Source organism: Thamnophis elegans, chromosome 3, assembly GCF_009769535.1.
Source record: "Thamnophis elegans isolate rThaEle1 chromosome 3, rThaEle1.pri, whole genome shotgun sequence".
NCBI classification, from domain to species: Eukaryota; Metazoa; Chordata; class Lepidosauria; order Squamata; family Colubridae; genus Thamnophis; species Thamnophis elegans.
This window is the reverse complement of record NC_045543.1, coordinates 130,377,005-130,400,094: the sequence shown is the minus strand read 5'-3', so window position 1 is coordinate 130,400,094 and position 23,090 is coordinate 130,377,005. Positions and strand designations below refer to the sequence as shown.

Here is a 23,090-nt window from a genome sequence, read left to right as displayed (position 1 = left end):
ATTGGCCCAGATTTTCTGAAAGGACACAAAATCTGCATTCCTAAAGATCAGCCTCTTCAAGCTTCTGCTTGAGGCTGGTTTCCTATGGCAGGAAGACTGGGGCTGCTTTCTGCCTTTGTTAAGACTTTTTCTCCATTTCTCCTTTGGGGCAAATATTCCATCCTGCCTCTTTTTAGTATTAAGAATAAAGAATATTTTAATGGGGGGCGGAGGGGCTTTCTACAAACTGTAGGACCATCAAAGCTATTTGGAAAGCATCTTCAGCTGCTTCTGAATTAGGAACCTGAAATGTATGGGGAAAGTAGATATTGTTAAGAGAAAAGCTGTGAAGACACTCCTCTAGGGGTGGGCTGCTATGGGTTCGCGCAGGTTTGAGAGAACCTGTAGCTAACATTATGGCCGGTTGGGAGAACCTCCAAATCTCACCTCTGGCTGGCCCTGCCCCACCCTTCCCCATCCTGTCCCTCCCAGGAGTCTCCACACGGCCCATTTTGGATGCGAGGTAAGTGCTGGGCCCACACAGGCGCGGTATGCTCCATGTACGGAAGCCCCCCAAACCTCAAAGGAGCCGCGGTAAGGAGCACGGGTGGGCAGGTGGGCCCTCCGGAGCACCGTACCAGAACAGTACCTGGTGCTCCCGGCAGGCACCGGTATGCCCATACTGGGGTGTACCGGTTGTAACCCACCACTGCAAAGGAGGGTCAAGATGTTACAAAGACAAAGAATTTTAGACCAAATTCACTATTAAATAAGGATTGCAAACTCTTTGCTGCCCTTTTGGCAGAAAGATTTAAGAAGATTTTATATACATGAAGACCAAGCGGGCTTTCTGCCAAAAAGACAGCTAAGAGATAATGTGAGTCCTGTCTTAAATATTATTGACCAAAATGCAGCAATGTGTTCCTTTGTTTGGGGGGGGGGGGGTGTTGTAAGAAAAAGAGCAACGGCTGCCACCAATCAACTATTTATTGCTTTCGTCAACGTACCGAACAAACAAGGCTACAAAGCAGGAACCCAGCAAGGAAACCGCAGAAGCAGAGATCACTACCACCACCACACTGCCAGCAGCACTGACCAGGAGGCCCAGGCCCACCCCAACGATGATTTGGGCCAGTTGGACCATACAGGTCAAAGCAGCACAGTCAATACCCTTTCCTCGGCTGGAGTCTGCAACTTCATCGTGTTTCTGATTCTGGAAGCAAACAGAGAAGGATATGAAGCCAACTGAATCAAAATTACCATTCAAATCATCCAGTCATTGTCTATTCACTAGTGTCACACAGCCAAAGTTTGATCCTAGGTCAGGTATCACCAACCTGTGGCTCTGGAGCCACATGTGGCTCTTTCATCCCTCTGCTGCAGCTCCCTATTGCCGGTCAACTCCACAATTGATAGGGCTTTTGGTTAGGACAGGTAGAGGATAAAGGATGCTGCACTAAGGAGGAGACATTATGGTGGGGGAACTGGACTTCTGGTCAGCTTCAGAAGTGAATGGGGGGGCTTCTGGTTAGGACCTTTGTGACTCTTTGATTATTTAAGGTTGCTGACCCCTTAAAGGAGCAGATATTTCTCTCTCTGGACACAATGAAAATATATCTGCTGAACAAAACTCTGGTGACAGGAAGGGCATCTGGCCATTAAATACTATGCTAGTTCCATTTAGTTGCCCAGACTCCACCCCGCAAGGGATTATGGGGCTATTAAAAGATGACACAACCAAAACCCATCAATATTAAGACAACTGGGAACCAAGTATTGCATACACTTCAGTAATATGTACGTAGAAAGATGGCGTATAAATGTAAAAGAAAGACAAATACAGTGACTATGGAAAATACCATAGTAATTCACTCTCATTAAATAACAATCCCCACGTACTACTATAATGATTTTATTCTATTTAGGAATTTTGTGAGGGTGTTAATATTGGAACTCAAGGGAAGAAATTATTTCTTGATGTAAGATTAAGCATTTAGTTTTGTTTTTCTAAAAAATCTAGATTAAATTGTTTTACAATGCTGAGAAAGCAAATAATTTTAATAACAAGAATAACTCCATGGTTAAAAAGTGCTAGTTTTCTTAATTTAATATCAAATACAAATTCATTCACCATAGAAGTTTATAAATATTAGTGATAACATGGAAATGTTTCTGGAGGAAAAGATCTGTTTTTCTCTGAAATCTTTTAAGAAAGATTTAGAAATGTCCCCATTGATTTAGACATTAACACCTGTGGACTTCAACTCCCAGAATTCTCCAGACAGCCATGGGAATTCTGGGAATTGAAGTCCACAGGTCTTAAAGTTGCCAAGGTTGGGACTCCCTTGGTTTTGATAATGTTCCATTATTTGTTAATGAGGCAATATGCATTTTCTTATGGAAAATTTGTATGTGAGAAAATAGTTTTTGTAAAAAACTAATTTGCTTTAAAATATCAGTACATGGTAATTAAATATGGCTGGATTGTGCATGAAACTGTAAAAAAAGACATGTTGAAAACCATTCTAACCATTTTTGACAAGCGTTTTCAAAAAAATTTCCTGAGAAAGTCTTGTTTCAAGTGTTCTTTCTAACAGCTTATAATATTAGATGGTAATTGATGTTAATTCTACAGAATTTTTTTTTGTTTCTCAGAAACCCCATAACGGATCATTTAAACCCTTTCCCCCTCCCCATGGGATAAAATCAAACAACCAAATGGGCAAATATCAAAGTTCACAAAGAACTCTGTTATTTTCCTCACTGGATGAAAGTTTTAATATAAGTGGCACTAGATTGAAGATTCTTTCAAGTTACGGTTCTTATTTGAAATGGATTAAATGGGTAGAAATTTCTCTGATTGTCACGCTGAGATGTGAGGCACTTTAAAACTTAGGCTTAACATATTTAAGAAAGAAAGAGAAAGGCTCCATTCGATTTCTCCAAAACACACACACACGCACACACACACAGGCACTGATAATTGATTCTAGTCATGTCCAATTTGGTATATGTTCAACACAGCACAATAGGCAAGTTCATGCTGAGCCATGGAAGGTTGCTGTATGACTTTAGGGCAGACACTATTTCTCAGTGCATCCTCAGCTTTATTCTGTTCACACCAGAGAGCTTGAGAACATGTTCAGCCCAAGAATCTATAAAATATGTGGCATTCTGTAGCGTGGTTATCTTGACTTGCTTTCAGAACACCTGAAGATCAAGGCTGCTTTATTCAAGAATGTTAATGACATGTAAATGAAATCAAGCATCCATCTGATGATACATTCCATCCCATTCTGTGTCTTATCTTGCAGTAGTGACGTGGAAGTAGATGACAGGTGATAAAACAGGGTGTTACATAAATGTGGGGAAGAAATTGCAGACAGTGTAATATTTTGCTTCGTGGATTATTTTAAATTCAAAGCCACCCCGTTTGAAAAGGCATTTAGTAGCATTATGAGAGGTGTCACTGCGTGGTTTGATCAAAATAAAGGTAGTTCTCATTCAAATTTAGGATGGCCCTTCCTGGAGGTAAGGTACTTACGACCTGGTTATCAAGCTCTGCTGGGTACCCTACAGTTAATGGAGCCTGCTGTGCATTTTGGCACTCAGCAGTGAATTACATGGGGTCAGAGTTAGCTTGCTGTCAGGGTTCCAACAGATGCCCTAATTAAACCATGAGTCTCAAGCCAAGCTTCAAAAGAAATCCAGTTATTTATTAGGAGCAACGTCGGCACTGAAGTCAACTCTGACCCCACGTAATTTACAGCCCAATTATGACCCTGTTTCCCCCACTCCCACCCAGGGTGTGTCATAAATCACATTCTCCAGTGGAGCACTTTCATGGGCTGTAGAGATCATGCCCCTCCGGCTGCTGCGGGTAATCTGGGAGACAGCCTTGAGAAAAATATGCTTGGAATATGCTTCTGTTTGTGGCTGCCATGCTGCTCCATCAGTTTTCCATCCTGCTTGCCTATGGCAACTCAAGAGCAGGCCAGGGATGCTTTGTGAGTTGACATTAGTTTAATTAAAATTGTAAAACAAGGACTACCTCCATGTGCAAAGTGGGAAGCAAAGATAACGGAGTGGACTGTTGGTACCTCCTAATCAGGTGGTGGTCAGGCAAGAACTAAACACATAGATCCCTGGCCTGGGAATCTAAGCAGTATGTACAACTGGATTCAAGAGCAGTGAGATGGTTTCTAAGATATTAGCAGTAAAGAAAGTTGGTTGGAATCCTTCCATTACTTCATTGTCACTCGCCCACTTCCCTCCACTTGAAGGTGAGCTACATGAAGGATTCCACAGCCAATGATAAGACAACAGCCCTCCATTTCAACTCACCAATTCCTCCTTGTGGTAATTAGCAACAAGGTTGAATGGTATTGTGTACAGTGTGCTGGACATGACACCAAACAGAGAGCACAGAGTCAGCGTAGGATGGACTTTGGGAAACAGCCCAATAAATCCAGTCCCTAGTCCAAAAAGGAGGTAGCCAACAAAATAGAGTCCTTTTAATCCGAGGAACGGAAGCAGAGCTCTTTGAACATCTGGTGGAAGAAAAAAGATTGAGAAGAGAAATTAAAATGGTGGCCATTTTTACCTTTGTTGAATATTTATGGCTCCCCCTTTTGGGGGGGTTAATAATGGTTTCTTTTTTTAGAAAACAGATTTTCTTTTCATTTTATTGAAAGAGGCTTTAGGTCAGTGTTTCTCAACCTTGGGAATTTTAAGAATGCTCAAGCCAATGGCCAAGGTTGAGAAACACTGTTTTTAGGTTACAAGTAGTCCTGGACTTATGATGAAACACTTAGCGACTGTTCTAACAGATGCCCCAGAATTATGACTCGGATTCAAATTTCTGAGAGCTGGTTCACCCTTGTGGTCACATAACTGCATTCTGGATGCACAGCAACCAGCTGACACTTATGATTGTTTGCAGTGTCCCATGGTCAAATGACTGTGATTTAAAAAACATTTAGCCAAAAACAGGAGTCTACTTCTGGTTTCTGGCAGAAAACGCTCATTACAGGTAATGGATTTGCTTAAAGACCATTGCAAAACAAGTTGTAAAATAGGACGTGGTGTCCTTAACAACTAGCCTGACTTTTGACTGCGATCAAGGGCTTAATTATGGTCATAAGTCAAGGACTATGCATACTTCGTTATTTATTCAAGATATGCAAACTAGGTCGACCTCTTTAAAAATGAACTAGATTATTATATCTTCCACATTTCTTTCCATGTGGTCTTCGGGATTTGGGGACTTTTACTGTAATGAAATAGGGATGCAGTGGGTCAGTGGCTAAGACGCTGAGCTTGTCGATCACAAAGGTCAGCAGTTCAGCGGTTTGAATCCCTAGCGCCGCATAACGGAGTGAGCTCCCGTTACTTGTCCCAGCTTCTGCCAACCTAGCATTGTAAAAGCATGTAAAAATGCAAGTAGAAAAATAGGAACCACCTTAGGCGGGAAGGTAACAGTGTTCTGTGCACCTTTGGAGTTTAGTCATGCCGGCCACATGACCATGAAGATGTCTTCGGACAGAGCTGGCTCTTCGGCTTCAAAACAGAGATGAGCACTGCCCCCTAGAGTCGGGAACGACTAGCACATATGTGCCAGGGGAACCTTTACCTTTACCTTACTGTAATGAATGTAGAGGACTAGACTGGACATTTCTTTGTCCAGTAAAAATCAGCTTCAATCTTTCTTTTGGCATTTATATCAATAGTAAGAACTAAAGAAATCCCAAAGGTCCATAGAAAAATCCACTTCTAAAACCAGGCATCTATTCATACATTAGAATGTAATTCTTTATTTTATAATTTCTTTTAATGAGCCACGGTGGCGCAGTGGTTAGAGTGCAGTACTGCAGGCTACTTCTGCTGATCACTGCCTGCAGCAATTTGGCAGATCAAATCTCACCAGGCTCAAGGTTGATTCAGCCTTCCACCCTTCTGAGGTGGGTAAAATGAGGACCCATATTGTTGGGGGCAATAGGCTGACTTTGTAAACTGCTTAGAGAGGGCTGTCAAGCACTGTAAAGCGGTATATAAGTCTAAGTGCTGCTGCTATTTATTAATCACATTTGTAGACGGAACAACTCTGGGTAGCATATACATTACACATGCCCCAAAAATATTTATGAGGAAATATAAACAAAAATGAAGGATTTTTGTTTAACAAAAGAGCTTCAGAATATTTTAATGATGCAAGGCACATCTTATTAAATTTTCTACCTTTGTGAGATGTTGCCATGCGTACATGTATTTTCCATATCCAGTTTTTGAAGTTTTGTTTTAAGCTGCAGGCAAGGAGAACTTTGTTCCCAGAACTCTGTAATTATTCTGGCAACCAGGCTCAGGTAACCTTGCCACCAATATCTCACAGTGCGCAGTCATCAGAATAAGGTATTGTTAGGAAGGTTGCCACAGAGGATAAGAATGCTACCTAGAGCAGAAAAGTAGCTGCTGTAGTTCTCCAAGCATATCTAATGAATCTAGCTATTGCTCCATGGTGGATAGACAAACAACAGGAGAACTAGATCTAGCAGGAAATATGGCGCCTTAACCAATCAGGGTGGCGGATAGGCACCACTCTGGCCAATGAAAAGGGAGGTGGATATCATGCGCAATCCATCAAAGCATCACATTCTGGATGGGGGGGGGTAGATTGTCAGCGGAGTTTAGGGGCACACCCATTGTGGTACTTAGCAAACACACCAGCATATTTAGATCCAAGCTTTATCCTTATAGCTGGAATGAAAAGATAGCAATAGTAATAACACTTAGACTTACCATATTTTTCGGACTACAGACGCACTGGAGTATAAGACGCACCATGATTTTGAAGAGGTAAATTTTAAAAAAAAGTTTTTTTGCACTCTGCAGGCCTCCCAAACCCTCTGCATGCCTCATTTTTTGCAAAAAAAAAAAAGGGGGGGGCATGGAGAGCTTTGGGAAGCTTGTAGAGTGCTCCTGGGGGCTGGCGGGGGCAAAAATGAAGAAAACTGGCCCTTTTTTGTTCATTTTTGCCCTCCGCAGCCCCTAGGAGCACTTTGCAAGCCTCCCAAACCTTCTGCATGTTCATTTTTGACAAGAGGCAGGGTTTCAGGCCACAAATGCTGTGTTCAATGTATAAAATGCACCCAGATTATAATCCTCTTTTTTGGGGAGAAGGGTGCATCTTATACTCCGAAAAATATGGTATATATCACTTGACAGTGCTTTTACAGCCCTCTCTAAGCAGTTTACAGAATCACCATATTGCCCCCAACAATCTGGGTCCTCATTTTACGCATCTCGAAAAGATGGAAGACTGAGTCAACCTTGAGCTGGTCAGAATCGAACTGCTGGCAGTGAGCAACGGGTTAGCCTGCAGTACTACACTCTAACCACTGCACCATCGTGGCTCTTCTACTGATATTGATCTACCTAAAGAGTTTCCTCCTCCTCTCCCCGCCTCCAAATACCCCTGAGATAATGAGTGTGAGATGCATTGAATATTCAAAGCTATATCCTGGTCAGGCAGAGAAGGTATATTACATATCCCATCAGCTAAAGAATTCTACCTGGTGGAGGTCAGGAAAAGAGCCTCATCTCCCATTGTCCCTTCACATTTTCCCTCCAGAGGTGAGGTAGGCTCCCACTCTTCTGGCCTTCCGGAAAAGTATGAAAATCTGGCTCTGTGGCCTTGCTTGGGGTGCACAATTGTGGGGCTGGCCAGAACTCTGAAACACTAATTTTTCATTCACCCTCCTCTTTTCAAACATTTAAATTACATATACGATTTTTACGTATTAATATTTTATTTGCACATGGCCTAGAGTTCTGCTATGAGGAAGATGGGTGGTTATAAAATGTCACAGCTATATGATAGACCAGGGGTCCGTAACCTGCGTCTCTGGAGCCACATGTGGCTCTTTCATCCCTCTGTGTAGCTCCCTGTTGCTGGTCGGCGCCACAATTGATAGTGCTTTCAATTATGACAGGTAGAGGGAAAAGGATGCCATGCTAGGAGGAGACTCTATGGTGGGGGAACTGGACTTCCGGTAGGATCCAGAATTGAACGAGGGGCTTCCAGTTAGGACCTTTGTGGCTCTTTGAGTGTTTAAGGTTGCCGACCCCTGTGATAGACAGACAGGCAGTTGTTTAGCCCTATATATTTAAGGGTTGCTTTCAGGAATTTCAGTCGTTGAAATGATACTCACAGGAATAGATTGAAGAAGAAATGGCATTGATGCACAGACCCCAACATCCAATCTCTACACCCCTTTTATAGGTCAGATAAGCAGTGGAGTTGTGCGGGGCATAAGGATCACCTTCAAACACAATCTGAGGAGCATCAAAAAGACAAGATTGAAAAGTGGTTTTAATATGGAACCTATCCATATTTCATTGCTAAAGAAAGTAGAAATCTCAAAGATCAGAAGTTAATATACAGGTAATCCTCAATTTATGACCAAAGTTGGGACCAGGACAGTGGTGGGTTTCAAAAAATTTTAGAACCTCTTCTGTAGGTGTGGTCTGCTTTGTGGGAGTGACTTACCGGCCATGTGACAGGGTGCCAGCCATGTGACCGAGTGGGGGTGGCTTGGCAGTCATGTGACTGAGTGGGCATGGCCAACTTGAGCCTTGTGATGTTGCTCTTTTATAATATGTCCCATAATATGTCTGTGGGTTTACTCAGTGAAAAATTCTTTTGATTGACAATCGGGAAATTAAAAAGCACTTGCCTTCGGAAGTTGTGGGAGCTTCATCGCTGGAGGTTTTCAAGAAGAGATTGCACTGCCATTTGATCATATGATATCTGAGACATGAAAACCACATAATGACCACTTCTTCTGGGAAACTGATGGTAATATAACCGACTAGCCAACAACCTGGTGTTGCCTAGGTATTTATTTACAGGATGAAAATGTCTGGACCAGTGGTGGCTTTCAAAATTTTTTAGAACCTCTTCTGTAGGTGTGGCCTGCTTTGTGGGAGTGGCTTGCCAGCCATGTGAGCGGGTGGGAGTGGCTTGCCAGCCATTTGACTGGGTGGGCATGGCCAACTTGTAAAATGTGGTGAAACTCACTTAACAATGCTCTTGCTTAGCAACCAAAATGTTGGCTCGGGAACTCTGGCATTGAAGTGTGCAAGCTGTCAAGTTACAAGACCCTTGCACCCCTAACCCTTTAGAAAAAAAAACCCAGGGGTGTAAAACCTAACAGCTTTAAGAATTGTGGACTTCAACACCCAGAATTCTTGATGATGTGCGGACGGGCGGGAGGAGGGAGCTAGAACCAGTTCTAAACGGCACTGTAGATTTGTGGAACCTCTTCTATAGAAAAGGTTAGAACTGGCAGGAACCCACCCCTGGACCAGGATTTCAATCACACGTTGGAATCACACGTTTTTTTAAAATCTATCTTTTCTTTTTCCCTGTATTTTATTTTTGATTTTATTTCTGTATTGTAAGCCACCCGGAGTCCTACGGGATTGGGTGGCATATAAATGTTATTAAACTCTAAACATTGTTGCAGTCATAAGTCACATTACCAGACCCGATTTTATTACCATAACCACGGCCCTTACTCAACACACCACACTCATTAAACAAATCACATGCTTGTTAAGAGAATCTAGCTTCCCCGGTGGTTATTTTTGCCAGAAGCCAGCAAAAAACGTCACAGATCACAATGATGTGACTGTGGGATGCTTCAATCAGTCATAAATGTGAGCTGGTTACCAAGTGCCCAAATTGCAATCACATGATCATGGGAAACAGTGCAACAATTTGCAACACTCATGAATGCAACTTTAGTTCATAACTGGTTTTTTTTTGTGGTGGGGGGGGAGAGGCCACCGTAATTTCAAACAGTCATTAAACGAATTGTTGTAAGTTGAGGACTACCTGTACTGATCTAGAAAATAGACAATTGGAAATATCAAGACAATATATCTGCAATGGTTTTCTCTTGGTTCATCTAGTTTTGGGATACCTTGCTCAGTCCCCAAGTAACTTATTTCTCAGTGCGGGGTATATACCGCAAATGCACATTAGTATGGAATAAGTGGACTCACTGCCTGCATGAGTTGATCAATGGCACTCATTGCAGTGCTGCCATCTTCACCAAAAAAGGTCTTTTGGTAATCCAAATGGGTTGAACGCTCCATCAACTCCAAGTCTGGCATACACGCGTGGCACCATTGTTGCAGCATTTGCAGCTCTGGCTTTGCGGAGTGCTCGCTTCTCTTGTGTTATGGGCATAAAGTTTATATATATACCTATAGATACCTATCACCCTGGCTTAGCTGATAAGGAGTCGATCTCTGTGGCTTAATGGTTAACACATCTGCCTAAGATGCAATACAGCACAGGTTCGAATCCCAGTAAGAGTATGGCTAGCTGATGAGAGCTAAATAGCTTGAAATAGATCTATACTAGTCTCCCTTTATTTATTTATTTATTTATCAGCACAAATACAACACAAATGTGTAACAAAGGCAACAATAAAAATATTGGGTTTCTGTCTGGATGGTCTCTTGTGACGAGCCGATGGACAGAGAATGGAAGTAGTGAACTTCCTCCCATATTTGGGCATACCGGGGGTTGTAACTCTGAATAGATACCTATCACCCTGGCTTAGCTGATAAGGAGTCGATCTCTGTGGCTTAATGGTTAACACATCTGCCTAAGATGCAATACAGCACAGGTTCGAATCCCAGTAAGGGTATGGCTAGCTGATGAGAGCTAAATAGCTTGAAATAGATCTATACTAGTCTCCCTTTATTTATTTATTTATCAGCACAAATACAACACACAAACACACACACACACACAAACACACATATATATATACACCCCCCAACCCAAGCAAGAAATCCTACACCATTTCTGACAAATGGCAGTCCAGTCTCTTCTTGAAAGCCTCCACTGATGAAGCTACCACAACTTCCGAAGGCAAGCTGTTCCATTGCTTGATTGTTCTCACTGTCAGAAAGTTTATCCTTATTTCTAGGTTGAATCTCTCCCTGATCAGTTTAGCAATAGCAATAGCAGTTAGACTTATATACCACTTCATAGGGCTTTAAGCCCTCTCTAAGCGGTTTACAGAGTCAGCATATTGCCCCCAACAAACCGGTCCTCATTTTACCCTCCTCGGAAGGATGGAAGACTGAGTCAACCTTGAGCCGGTGAGATTAGAACCGCTGAACTGCAGATAACAGTCAGCTGAAGTGGCTGCAGTACAGCACTCTTACCACTGCGCCACCTCGGCTCCATTATTCCTTCTCTGGCCTCCGAGTGCCTTGGAAAATAGCTTGACCCCCTCCTCTCTATGGCAGCCCCTCAAATACTGGAACACTGCTATCATGTCTCCCCTAGTCCTTCTTGTCATGAAACTAGACATACCCAGTTCCTATAACCGTTCTTCATATGTTTTAGTCTTCAGTCCCCTAATTATCTTTGTTGCTCTTCTCTGCACTCTTTCTAGAGTCTCAACATCTTCTTTATAGCGTGATGTGATTATAGTGTAACTGACTAGTCCCTTCTTAGAATGAAGATCCCTACGAAAATTCTAGAACTGTAAGATAGACTAGAAAGTTGAATAAATTTCCAAACTATTCCATATTTTACCCAAGCAAATCACATGAATATATCCATGAATTCTTCAGTTGAGTTTGATTTAAAGGAGATGTTATCTCTACTGATGAAAAGCAGAGAATAGGGCCAATAGTACATTTTCAGTCCATTTCTCAGCTTTTATTCTAAACTTTTAAGTGGAACTGCGTTTGTTTGGGAGCTCCAGGGAATCATCATTTTAAACACTGACATTTCATACTTTGGAGAATATGGAAGATAAAAAAGCAAAGATTTTCAAATAAAATGCAAATGAATTCCCCATCAACCCAACCTACCCAAATCTATACAGAAAGCCTAAAGGCACTTATTTCCCTGGGATCTCTGTTTGAGCTATTAATGAATAATTCTGCATGTTGTCAACAAAAATGCAAGTATCTTTTGTAAATGAAGAGCCATGGTCTATTCCTAGGATGATGTATTCAGAAATTCAGAAGCTGAAGTGACATTTGTTATACTGTAGATACTTTAACTGGCTTCTTGCACTGAGACTAATTGGGTTAGTCACCTATTGAAAGCCTCCTAGCTCCTCAACTTTTTGATTTCCTTACCTGTCCCATAAAATCAGTGAAGAAGAGCATGTTGGAAAGGAAAGCTGTCCATCCCATCAAGTGACTCAGACATAAGCTGCGGTAGTGAGGTGGCATGTTTAAAAGAGCTTCTAGGAGAGACATAATGGTTATCTGCCTTTGAACCTGGAAAGGAAAAAAAAATAACAAGCTTTGTAAACATCTGGATAGTAGTTAGTAAACAAATCCGCTGGTCAAAGATTTGTTATCTTATTTTATGTCTGCTGATGTATCTAAAATAAATTCCTGGTTAAATCCTCTAACCTCCACAGCTTCAACTTTAAACTGTCTATCGTGGACCACACCCCATTCCTAAGAGGTCTGTAAAGGGGGTGGGCATAAGGGCACCAGCGTGCCTTCCATCCCTGTCCTACTGTCCCCATTTATTTCTACTCATTTCCCTTGTTCATGTCCATGTTTATACTTATACCTGTTGTTGTACATGTTTGACAAACTAAATAAAATAAAATAAAATGCCCCCACCGCTCAACCTATTGTGAGCCACACCAATCTCCATTGTTGTGTCTACGGAGCAACTACCCAAAGACACATCTTGGTCTCCTGAAACTTGAAAAGCTCCTAAACTTATCTTTTCATCCAGTCATTTCTTGTTCCAATGTTTTAATGAATATCCTTTAATTAATATTGCTTTTTAGTATTTTAATATATTGCTTTAAGTATTTTATTTCTTCTTTTACAGTACAATAAGGTACTTTGACACAGGAAGTAGTATATGAATATGTTAAGTGAATGAATGAATGAATGAATGAATGAATTAATTAATTAATTAATTAATGAATAGAATAGCATAGAATAGAAAAGAATAACAGAGTTGGAAGGGACCTAGGAGATCTTCTAGTCCAACCCCCTGCTTAGGCAGGAAACCCTTCACCACTTCACAGAAATGATTATCCAACATCTTCTTAAAAACTTCCAGTGTTGAATGAATGAATGAATGAATGAATGAATGAATGAATAATAGAACAGTGCATTAAAATTCTAGCTACATAGATTATATTTGGGTTGAATAGCTGATGGGTCAAAACTCACATCCAGTCCTCAGAACTGATTTTACTGGCATCCAAACCTCTTGTCAAATAGACAGGAGGTTTGGATGTCAGTAAAATCAGTTCAAATAGACAGGATGAAAAAGTCAGTCCTTTAAGGAGCTAAGGAATGAAAGGGGTAATTATTTCACCTCTTGAAAAAGCCCAAACCCTTCAAAATGGGCTAGTTTTCTCTATTTAGGGAAGTATCCTGGAGCATGACTGGTGCTTTATGCCTCTATAAGATGTAAGGTACCCATTCTCTCTCAAAACAATGACAGTAACACATAGCTAACCTCCAAAAAGTGTCCTCAACTCCTCTAAAGAGCCCCAGATGTTACTCCCGCTCACTCAGATGATGTCCTGAGTCCTGACATCACAAGTATGGTCCTCTGGGGCTCCTGGAAGCCAAAGGTGTTATTCAACCCCACTTTGTAAATTTAATCACAGTACTAAGGCTACAAGAGAACTGGTTTGGTGCAGTGGTTAGGTTAGAAATGGGGAAATCATGAGCTCTAGTCCCACTTAGTCACAAAGCCAACTGGGTGACCTTGAGCTAATCATTTTCTCTCAGCCTTAGGAAAGAGGCAATGGCAAACCACTTCCAAAATCTTGCCAAGAAAACTTGCCAAGAAAACATGTTCAGGTAGGTGCGAGGAGTCAAGACTGACTCAAACACACCCAAAAAAACAAATAAAGCCAAGCACTAAGGCTATACAAGGGATTGGTTCCCTAGTCCGTCATCTGCACCTCTATAACTGTCTGGTTTGGTTCTGCAAACTAACAAGACAGACACAGACTTCACAGGAGAATTAGAACTGCAGAAAAAACAATGAGTACCAACCTGTCTTCCATTGAGGACCTGTACACTACATGAGTCAAAAAGAGGGCCATGAAAATATTTACAGACCCCTCACATCCTGGACGTCAATTGTTTCAACTTCTACCCTCAAAACGACGCTATAAGGCACTGCACACCAAGACAACGAGACACAAGAACAGATTTTTCCCAAACGCCATCACTCTGCTAAACAAATGATTCCCTCACCACTGTCAAACCATTCACTAAGTCTGCATTACTATTCCTATTAGTCTTCTAGAGCCGAGGTGGCGCAGTGGTTAAATGCAGCACTACAGGCTACTTCAGCTGACTGCAGTTCTGCAGTTTGGCTGTTCAAATCTCACCAGCTCAGGGTTGACTCAGCCTTCCATCCCTCCGAGGTGTGTGAAATGAGGACCCAGACTGTGGGGGCGATATGCTGACTCTGTAAACCGCTTAGAGAGGGCTGAAAGCCCTATGAAGCGGTATATAAGTCTAACTGCTATTGCTATTGCTATTCTCATCGTTCCTATCACCCATCTCCTCCCACTTATGACTGCAGAAGTGTAACTTTGTTGTTTGTATCCTTACGATTGATATTGATTGTTTCCCAATTGCTTATTTGTACCCTATGACTATCACTAAGTGTTGTACTTTATGATTCTTGATTCTTTTTATGTACACTAAGATCATATGCACCAAAGACAAATTCTTTGTGTGTCCAATCACACATGGCCAATAAAGAATTCTGTTTTGTTCTGTTCTAGTTTATCTATTCTGTTCTGTTTTGTCTGTTCTGTTCTAGTGAATGTATATTGCCAAAAGTATTCGCTCACCCATCCAAATAATCAGAATCAGGTGTTCCAATCACTTCCGTGGCCACAGGTGTATAAAATCAAGTACCTAGGCATGCAGACTGTTTTTACAAACATTTATGAAAGAATGGGTCAGTGAATTCCAGCATGGAACTGTGATAGGATGCCACCTGTGCAACAAATCCAGTCGTGAAATTTCCTCGGTCCTAAATATTCCACAATCAACTCTCAGCTGTATTATAAGAACGTGAAAGTGTTTGGGAATGACAGCAACTCAGACACAAAGTGGTAGGCCACGTAAACTCATCCAACATCAGTGTGTGACCTCACAAATGCGCTTCTGGAAGAATGGCCAAAAATTCCCATAAACACACTCCTAAACCTTGTGGATGGCCTTCCCAGAAGAGTTGAAGCTGTATAAGCTGCAAATGGTGGACCGACCTCATATTGAAACCTATGGATTAGGAATGGGATGTCACTTACAGTAAGTTCATATGCGAGTAAAGGCAAGTGAGCGAATACTTTTGGCAATATGATTTCTTGAGTTTCCTACTGAAGGAAAACTAGGATATAAATGTTCTAAACAGGTAGCAAAAAGCCAACACTATTTGCTTTTTCAAATGCAGTTGATGAGGTGCGGTGCAGAACTGCCTCAGGGAAGAATATCCAGCCAATTTCAGAAGCAAGAAGCAATTTTTGTGTCTTGGTTTGAACTGGAAATTAATGAATGATCCTTAACCCGTGACAAATTAATAGTTAATGTCCATCGGCTAAATGCACACCTTGGTAGGCTTTTTGGTGATCAGCCATGGAAGGCCTTCAGGGTCGGGGCATGTAGGTGTGCAAGCTAAGCATTCCCTAAAGGCACCTTGACACAGGGGTGCCTAATTAAATTTTAAAATCAATTCTACATTCTGAACACCCAACTGCATCTGCTTACTTGTGTCAGATTTCCCTTCTTTCAAAACAAGGGCTGCCTCTCTTTTCAGAGAAACTGTATGCAATCTGAAACTATCAATGCAACTAACATATTCTAGTGATAATATTGCTGCAATGCAGAAAACACATTGCACAAAGTAGCCTTATAGATCAGCTGTGGTCCTGAAGCTCTTCAATCCGGAAGGACCCCCTAACGGTGACCCTGTATGACATCGTTAAAAAAGATGGCATCCTAGCAGCTTCCTTCTGCCATGACTCGTTCCCCAACCCAAAGATACTCCCAACAAACAAGAAATGCCATTTTTACAAGGAAGACAGATTTTAGGAATGGTTTCCATTGTCCACTTTGTTTTGTAGAATCTGGGGAACTTGATTTTAAAGAGGAGGATATTTCCACCACGTGACAAATTCTACAGACTGTTAATACTTATAAAATAACACTATTTTGGGGTAGCTCTTCAAATTATCCCTAACCTGAATATTTTCCAAATGAGAGGGCTTCAATTCACTTTACTCTAAGCTGTTTACAGAGTCAGGCTATTGCCCCCAACAATTTGGATCCTCATTTGACCAACCTCAGAAGGATGGAAGGCTGAGTCAACCTTTGAGCCTGGTGAGATTGGAACTGCCAAATTGCAGTCAGCAGGCAGTCAGCAGAAGTAGCCTGCAGTACTGCATCTAACCACTGCACCAGCATGGCTCATAATATTATATGTCTTCCCATACATGATTTGAAAAGACCAGTTAGCGGGTTACATCTTCCCATTTATATGTACTGGTAGGTGGATTGAGAAATATATATTTGCAATATATTTTCTCCTTGTTCTCTTAACTATCCCAGTCCAGCAAGGGAGATCGTATAGATCAGATTTTCTCAATCTTGGCCACTTTAAGATGCCTAAGACTTCTGCGGCCTGCTTCATTGCTGAGACATTGCTGAAATGTGAAGCGAGTTGTGGGTCAAAATCCACACTGTGAGATTTGTACAAACTCTTTGACTTGCTTGCTTGACCTTTGTAAGGCATGCCCTATTTTCCCAAGACTGGTCCTCAACCTGCAATTTCTGGATGCATTATATTGAAAGAACAATGGCAAATTCCCAACCCAGAGATGCTAGGTTGGGAAGAATTGATCCTAGATTATACATACTATGTGTCAGGGTGTGCAAGTTGTGCAATATACAGCAAGTTCAGTATTCCTTCTATAGCAATCCTTTTTTAAAAATTTTTTCTGTCTCCAAACCATTATTGTCATTCATCAATCAAGGATCTTGAAGATCACAAATACACAGGCAAGAGTGTAACACAACAAGGACAATGGTCACAGAATTACAAAATTTCTCTTTCAAGCATATTTGCAAAGTTAATACAGAAGTCAACCCTGGTCTGTTCACTTTTGTAATGCTGGTTCCCCACTGTCAAGGTTGCTATTGGTTGCAGAACGTTGTTTATGCACTCTTCTTCCTTGGTTTGACAGCTTAGCTTTGATTAAAACAACACAAGGTAAAGCCTACTAGCCTAAACCGAAATATTTATGCAGAGAAACCTCTCACAGAAAGATGGAACTGTCGAAAACGCTTAGGCCAAATATGCAGGTGGTAGCATATGCAGATTTGGATGAAGATGAAAACAACTTCATTTGTCTTTCAGAAAGAAAATGTCAGGCCTGGGAGCCATCTTTTACATTGGGCTTTCAAGCCTGCCACATTTTCCGCTGTGGGAAAATGGGAGGGGGGATTATATGGAGTATGGGAGATATATAGTCAAAATAACATTCCTTTCTCAGAGAGTCAAGGACACCTTGCCCTGCAGCTGTGATAGTGTGAATGGGAGGCATCTCCTGTTTTGGATGGTGCCTGATTGGGCCATGGGATGAACATATGGGTGCTGGGCAGGGACTTGAACTCTCATTTGGGTGGGGAAAACCTGGAAACTTTTAGATTTGGGTTTTCCCAGATGTGCCAATCTGACATCTCTCGTAAAATGGAACTTGAGGAACCTCAAGCCTCGGAGTCTTCTTTTGTTGGGGGTGTTATTTGGAACCCTGACATAAAATGCATATTAACATTTCATTTTCCTAGACTTCATCTATTGTACAATGTAACCCAGTGGTGTCAAACTCACGTTGTCACGTTGTCGTCACGTGATGTATCACGACTTTTTCCCCTTCGCTAAAACGGGGGTGGGCGTGGCCAGTGCGGTTCCACCGCAAACCGGGTTCGACTAAAGGGCGCTCGACGAAACCGCGTAGCTGACGTCATCACAGCGTGACAACAGCGCGGAGAAAAAAGCACGCTGTAAACGCTAAACCTAAAATTAACCCCTAAACCTAAACCTAACCCCCCTAAAACCTAATCCTAAACCTAACCCTTAACCTAACCCTAAACCTAACCCTTAACCTAACGCTAAACCTAATCCTAACCCTTAACCTAACCCTAAACCTAACCCTAACCCTTAACCTAAACCTAAACCTAACCCTTAACCTAACCCTAAATCTAACCCTAAACCTAACCCTAAACCTAACCCTTACCTTAACTTGAATCAGCTTGCTTTCAAAGCGCTATTTAAAGTGCCCTTCTTTCTCCGCGCTCGCTGTTGTCGCCCTGTTGATGACATCAGCAACGCGGTTTAATCGGGCGCGCTTTAGTCGAGCGTGGTTTTGTCGTGCCACGGGCCAGTGCGTGATGCATCCAGCCCTTGGGCTCCAAGTTTGACATCCAGGGATGTAACCCATTGCTTTCTGGGATTAAAACTTACTGTAATGTAAAATCAAAATGTACCATAGACCTACTTTGGGCTCCTCTATTTCCTGAAGTGCAATTTTTTTTTGTTTTTCAAAATACGTTGAGAATTTAAACATGGTTTGAATACCAGATACTTAATGTCACTTGGTTTGCATTTTTTTATACACCGAGAACATCCAATATTTAAAATACAGTAAAAATATGGCATACATAATTTGATTTTTCCCCCACTGTTTTCCTAGGAATGCCTAACTGAATGATATAGCACAACTTTGCAAAATTCATTCTTTCCACAACTGCAAAGTGTAAAGTCATATCCAAAGTAATCAAGCGAATGAATGTAGCCAGGCATACATATTGCTTTTCTGGAATCAATGCCAAAGATTTATCTTCAGAAATTAAAAAACGGAAGATTTTATTGAGCAGAGCCTCTATCTTCACAGTTGCATTAATGTGGGATTAGCAGATATTGACATAAAAGGTTTAAAAACGGGAATAAGCAAGCTGACACACAGCCGATGTTATTGATGACAACGCCTCACGCCTGCTATACAGCAAAAACCAATGAAATATTTTTAGCAGATGACTTTTGAGCCCATCCTTCACAGATTTTGAAGGAGCTAAGATTTGAAATAAAATCCAGAATGGCCTTTTTCTCTTTATTATACTTCACTTTACCCGTGTTGAGGCCTACTGCACCAGCCAAGGCCTCCAGGGGCATCTCCAAAATGGTTTTTTTTAAAGTCAATACAATGGTTGTGCTTGTTCAACTGAAGGTTTGTCCCCTTTTTATGTGTGTGTTGTAGGTGCAGTGTTCATAAAAGCTGGGGCTTCAATCCTGTCAGCCCAGTCACCATCTTGATTTTTTTCCCCCATGGAGTATATGTTCTCGATTTATGACCACAATTGTGCCAAAAATCTATGTTGCTAAGCGAGACAATTGTTAAGTGAATTTTGCCCTCTTTTATGACCTTTCTTGCCACAGTTCAGAGCCGAGGTGGCGCAGTGGTTAAATGCAGCACTGCAGGCTACTTCAGCTGACTGCAGTTCAGCAGTTCGGCTGTTCTAATCTCACCGGCTCAGGGTTGACTCAGCCTTCCATCCTTCCGAGGTGGGTAAAATGAGGACCCGGATTGTTGTTGGGGGCAATATGCTGACTCTGTAAACCGCTTAGAGAGGGCTGAAAGCCCTATGAAGCGGTATATAAGTCTACCTGCTATTGCTATTGCTATAGTTATTAAATTAGTAACATGGTTGTTAAATGAATCTGGCGTTCCCATGAATTTGGCTCGCTGGAAAGGGTGATCACATGACCTCGGTACACAACAACTATCATAAAGATGAGTCAGTTGACAAGTGCCTGAATTTTCATCGCTTGACCATGGGGATATTCAATGGTTGTAAGAATGGTCATAAATCACTTTTTTCAGTGCCATTGTGACTTTGAATGGTCACTAAATGAAAGGTTGTAAGTTGAGGACTAACTGTCATGATGACATTTTCTGAATTGTCTACAATGATAAAATGATAATTGGTCATTTTATTTATTGGATTTACTTGTATGGTGAGCACTGCACACCAAGACAACAAGACACAAGAACAGGTTGTTCCCCGAACGCTTAATTCTGCTAAACAAATGATTCCCTCACCACTGTCAAACTATTCACTAAGGCTGCATTACTATTCCTATTAGTCTTCTCATCATTCCTATCACTCATCTCCTCCCACGTATGACTGCAGGACTGTAACTTTGTTGCTTGTATCCTTACGATGCATATTGATATTAATTGTTTCTTGATTGCTTACTTGTACCTGATGACTGTCATTAAGTGTTGTACCTTATGATTCTTGACAAATGTATCTTGTCTTTTTATGTACACTGAGACCATATGCACCAAAGACAATTTCTTTGTGTGGCCAATCACCCTTGGCCAATAAAGAATTCTATTCTATTCTATTCTATTCTATTCCATTCTATTCTATTCTACTCTATTCTACCCTACCCTCCCTACCCTACCCTACCCTACCCTACCCTACCTTACCCTACCCTACCCTACCCTACCCTACCCTACCCTACCCTACCCTACTCTATCAATTTCCAAAGATTCAGGGTTAGCGTTTTTTTGGGGGGGGGGACGGACCACATGACATTCACAATGAACTTTTCATGGGAGACAGCATTTCAATAATTAAAATACATTGTAAACTTAAAAAGCACCGTTACCTGAATATCTGCTTTTGTGGTGAGTTTCTCCTCTTTGGGTGAAATCTGCATTTCACCGTATTCACTATTATTCTTGACACTTTCTAGGGCCCCATATTGATCAGCCTGAGAGTTTTTCACCAGGACTTCAGTCTCGTCCCTGGTGTGGGCAAGAGGTGCTTCAGGGATGCTGCACAAATGCACCGTAAGACAGAGCAGGAACACGAGGGCACCAAAAAAGAACATCACGTGGAATTCTGACCCTAAATATTTCCCCAAAATTGTTGCTCCCCAATCAATGGCCCCTGTCAGGTATCCCAGAGCCCCTCCAAGACCTAAAAGAAAAAAGAAAGAAAAATGCTGCTCACTTTCACATAGGCAGTAAAAATATACTTCATGCTAAATTGTCAGATTATTGCCAGAGTCACGTCTGTTTTGCAAATTTAGGCATGGAGTGTATTGCAGCTTCCTATTTCATCACAGCATTCAAACCTTATTAGAGTTAGCAATCGTATAAATACGGTAGATTTTCTCCATGACAAATGATATGCTATAATAATACTTATATTAATAATATAATAATAAGACACACATCTAGCAAAACTAAATTGTGTAACTTTTCTTTAGTTCTTGTGGGCAGATAAGCTGAAATGTCTTGTCATTTAGAACAATTTCCAAGATGTGACTCTAGGGGGTGGTGCTCATCTCTGTTTCAAAGCCGAAGAGCCAGCGTTGTCTGAAGATGTCTCCTGTGGTTATGTGGCCAGCATGACTAAACACCAAAGGTGCACGGAGCGCTGTTACCATCCCACCAAAGGTGGTCCCTATTTTTCTACTTGAATTTTTACATGTTTTGAACTGCTAGGTTCAGAAGCTGGGACAAGTAACGGGAGTTCACTCCGTTATGCAGTGCTAAGGATTTGAACCGCTGAACTGCCGACCTTTCAGATCAACAAGTTCAGCATCTTAGCCACTGACCCACTGCGTCCCTTACTCACCAGGGGTAGAGATGTCTAATTAGGGGTTCCACCACAAAACCGCGGTAGACAAAAGCGCGCTCGACGAAAGCGCGTACGTGATGTCATCACAGCGCGACGAAAACATCGCGCTGTGAGCGGTAAATTTAAAATTAAAGCGAAAACCTTACCCTAACCCCCCCAAACCTAACCCTAAACCTAACCCTAAACCTAACCCTAAACCTAACCCTTAACCTAACCCTAACCCTAACCCTAAACCTAACCCTTAACCTAATGCTAAACCTAACGCTAACCCTTAACCTAACGCTAAACCTAACCGTAACGCTTAACATAACCCTAAACCTAACCCTAACCCTTAACCTAACCCTAACCCTAAACCTAACCCTTACCTTTATGTGAATCGGCTTGCTTTAATTTTATTTTAATTTCAATTTTATTTATTTTTAATTTTTTTCGTCGCGCTGCTGATGACATCAGGTACGCGCTTTCGTCGAGCGCGGTTTTGTCTACTGCGGTTTTGACGGGTCACATAATTAGGTATCATCAGTCTACAAATGACACCTCACTCCATGGCAATTGATGAACTTACCCAACAGATGCATGTAGATGTTGAATAGGAGCAGAGAGAGCACCCAATCTGGTGACACCCTGCATAGTAGGGGCTGAGGCTGGGATCTCCCTCCTACAATCACCACTAACTGGTATCAACCCTGGAGAAAGGAGGCAAACCAGCACAAAACAGTGCCACCCAGTCTCAATCCCTGGAGTTGATTCAGAAGAATAACATGGTTTATATTCCAAATATGCTTTTTCAAAAGACAACTGGACTTTGTGCAGGGGTGGGTTCCTGCCAGTTCTAACCTCTTCTATGGAAGAGGTTCCACAAATCTACAGTGCCATTTAGAATTGGTTCCAGCTCCCTCCCCCCGCCCATCCACGCATCATCAAGATGAAGAGCAAGAGGAGGAATTCTGGGAGTTGAAGTCCACAAGTCTTAAAGCTGTCAAGTTTGAACACCCCTGTTTTTTTTCCTAAAGGGTTAGGGGTGCAAAGGTCTTGTAACTTGACAGCTTTAAGACTTGTGTGCTTCAATTGCCAGAGTTTCTGAGTCAACATTTTGGTTGCTAAGCAAGAACGTTGTTAAGTGAGTTTCACCACATTTTACAAGTTGGCTATGCCCACCCAGTCACATGGCTGGCAAGCCACTCCCACTCAGTCACATGGCTGACAAGCCACTCCCACAAAGCAGGCCACACCTACAGAAGAGGTTCTAAAAATTTTTGAAACCCACCACTGACTTTGTGTTTTCTTTGAAGTTAGAATGATAGAATAACAGAATTGGAAGGGACCTTGGAGATCTTCTGGTCCAACTTCCT

The 23,090-nt window shown here is 41.7% G+C and overlaps 1 protein-coding gene across 2 annotated transcripts in view; it reads right to left on the bottom strand.

Moving 5' to 3' along the window:
- Positions 1-909: 909 nt before the first annotated feature.
- Positions 910-23,090, bottom strand: part of SLC45A2 (solute carrier family 45 member 2) — a 32,417-nt gene continuing 10,236 nt past the window's right edge. For both annotated transcript variants that reach the window (XM_032212681.1, XM_032212682.1), the window contains 5 exons: positions 20,759-21,072; positions 12,154-12,297; positions 8,187-8,310; positions 4,324-4,529; positions 910-1,192 (listed from right to left, as the gene is read on the bottom strand). In XM_032212681.1, coding sequence (XP_032068572.1) covers positions 962-1,192; positions 4,324-4,529; positions 8,187-8,310; positions 12,154-12,297; positions 20,759-21,072 — 1,019 coding nt within the window. In that variant the 3' untranslated portion in view covers positions 910-961. The remainder of the gene's footprint in view (positions 1,193-4,323; positions 4,530-8,186; positions 8,311-12,153; positions 12,298-20,758; positions 21,073-23,090) is intronic.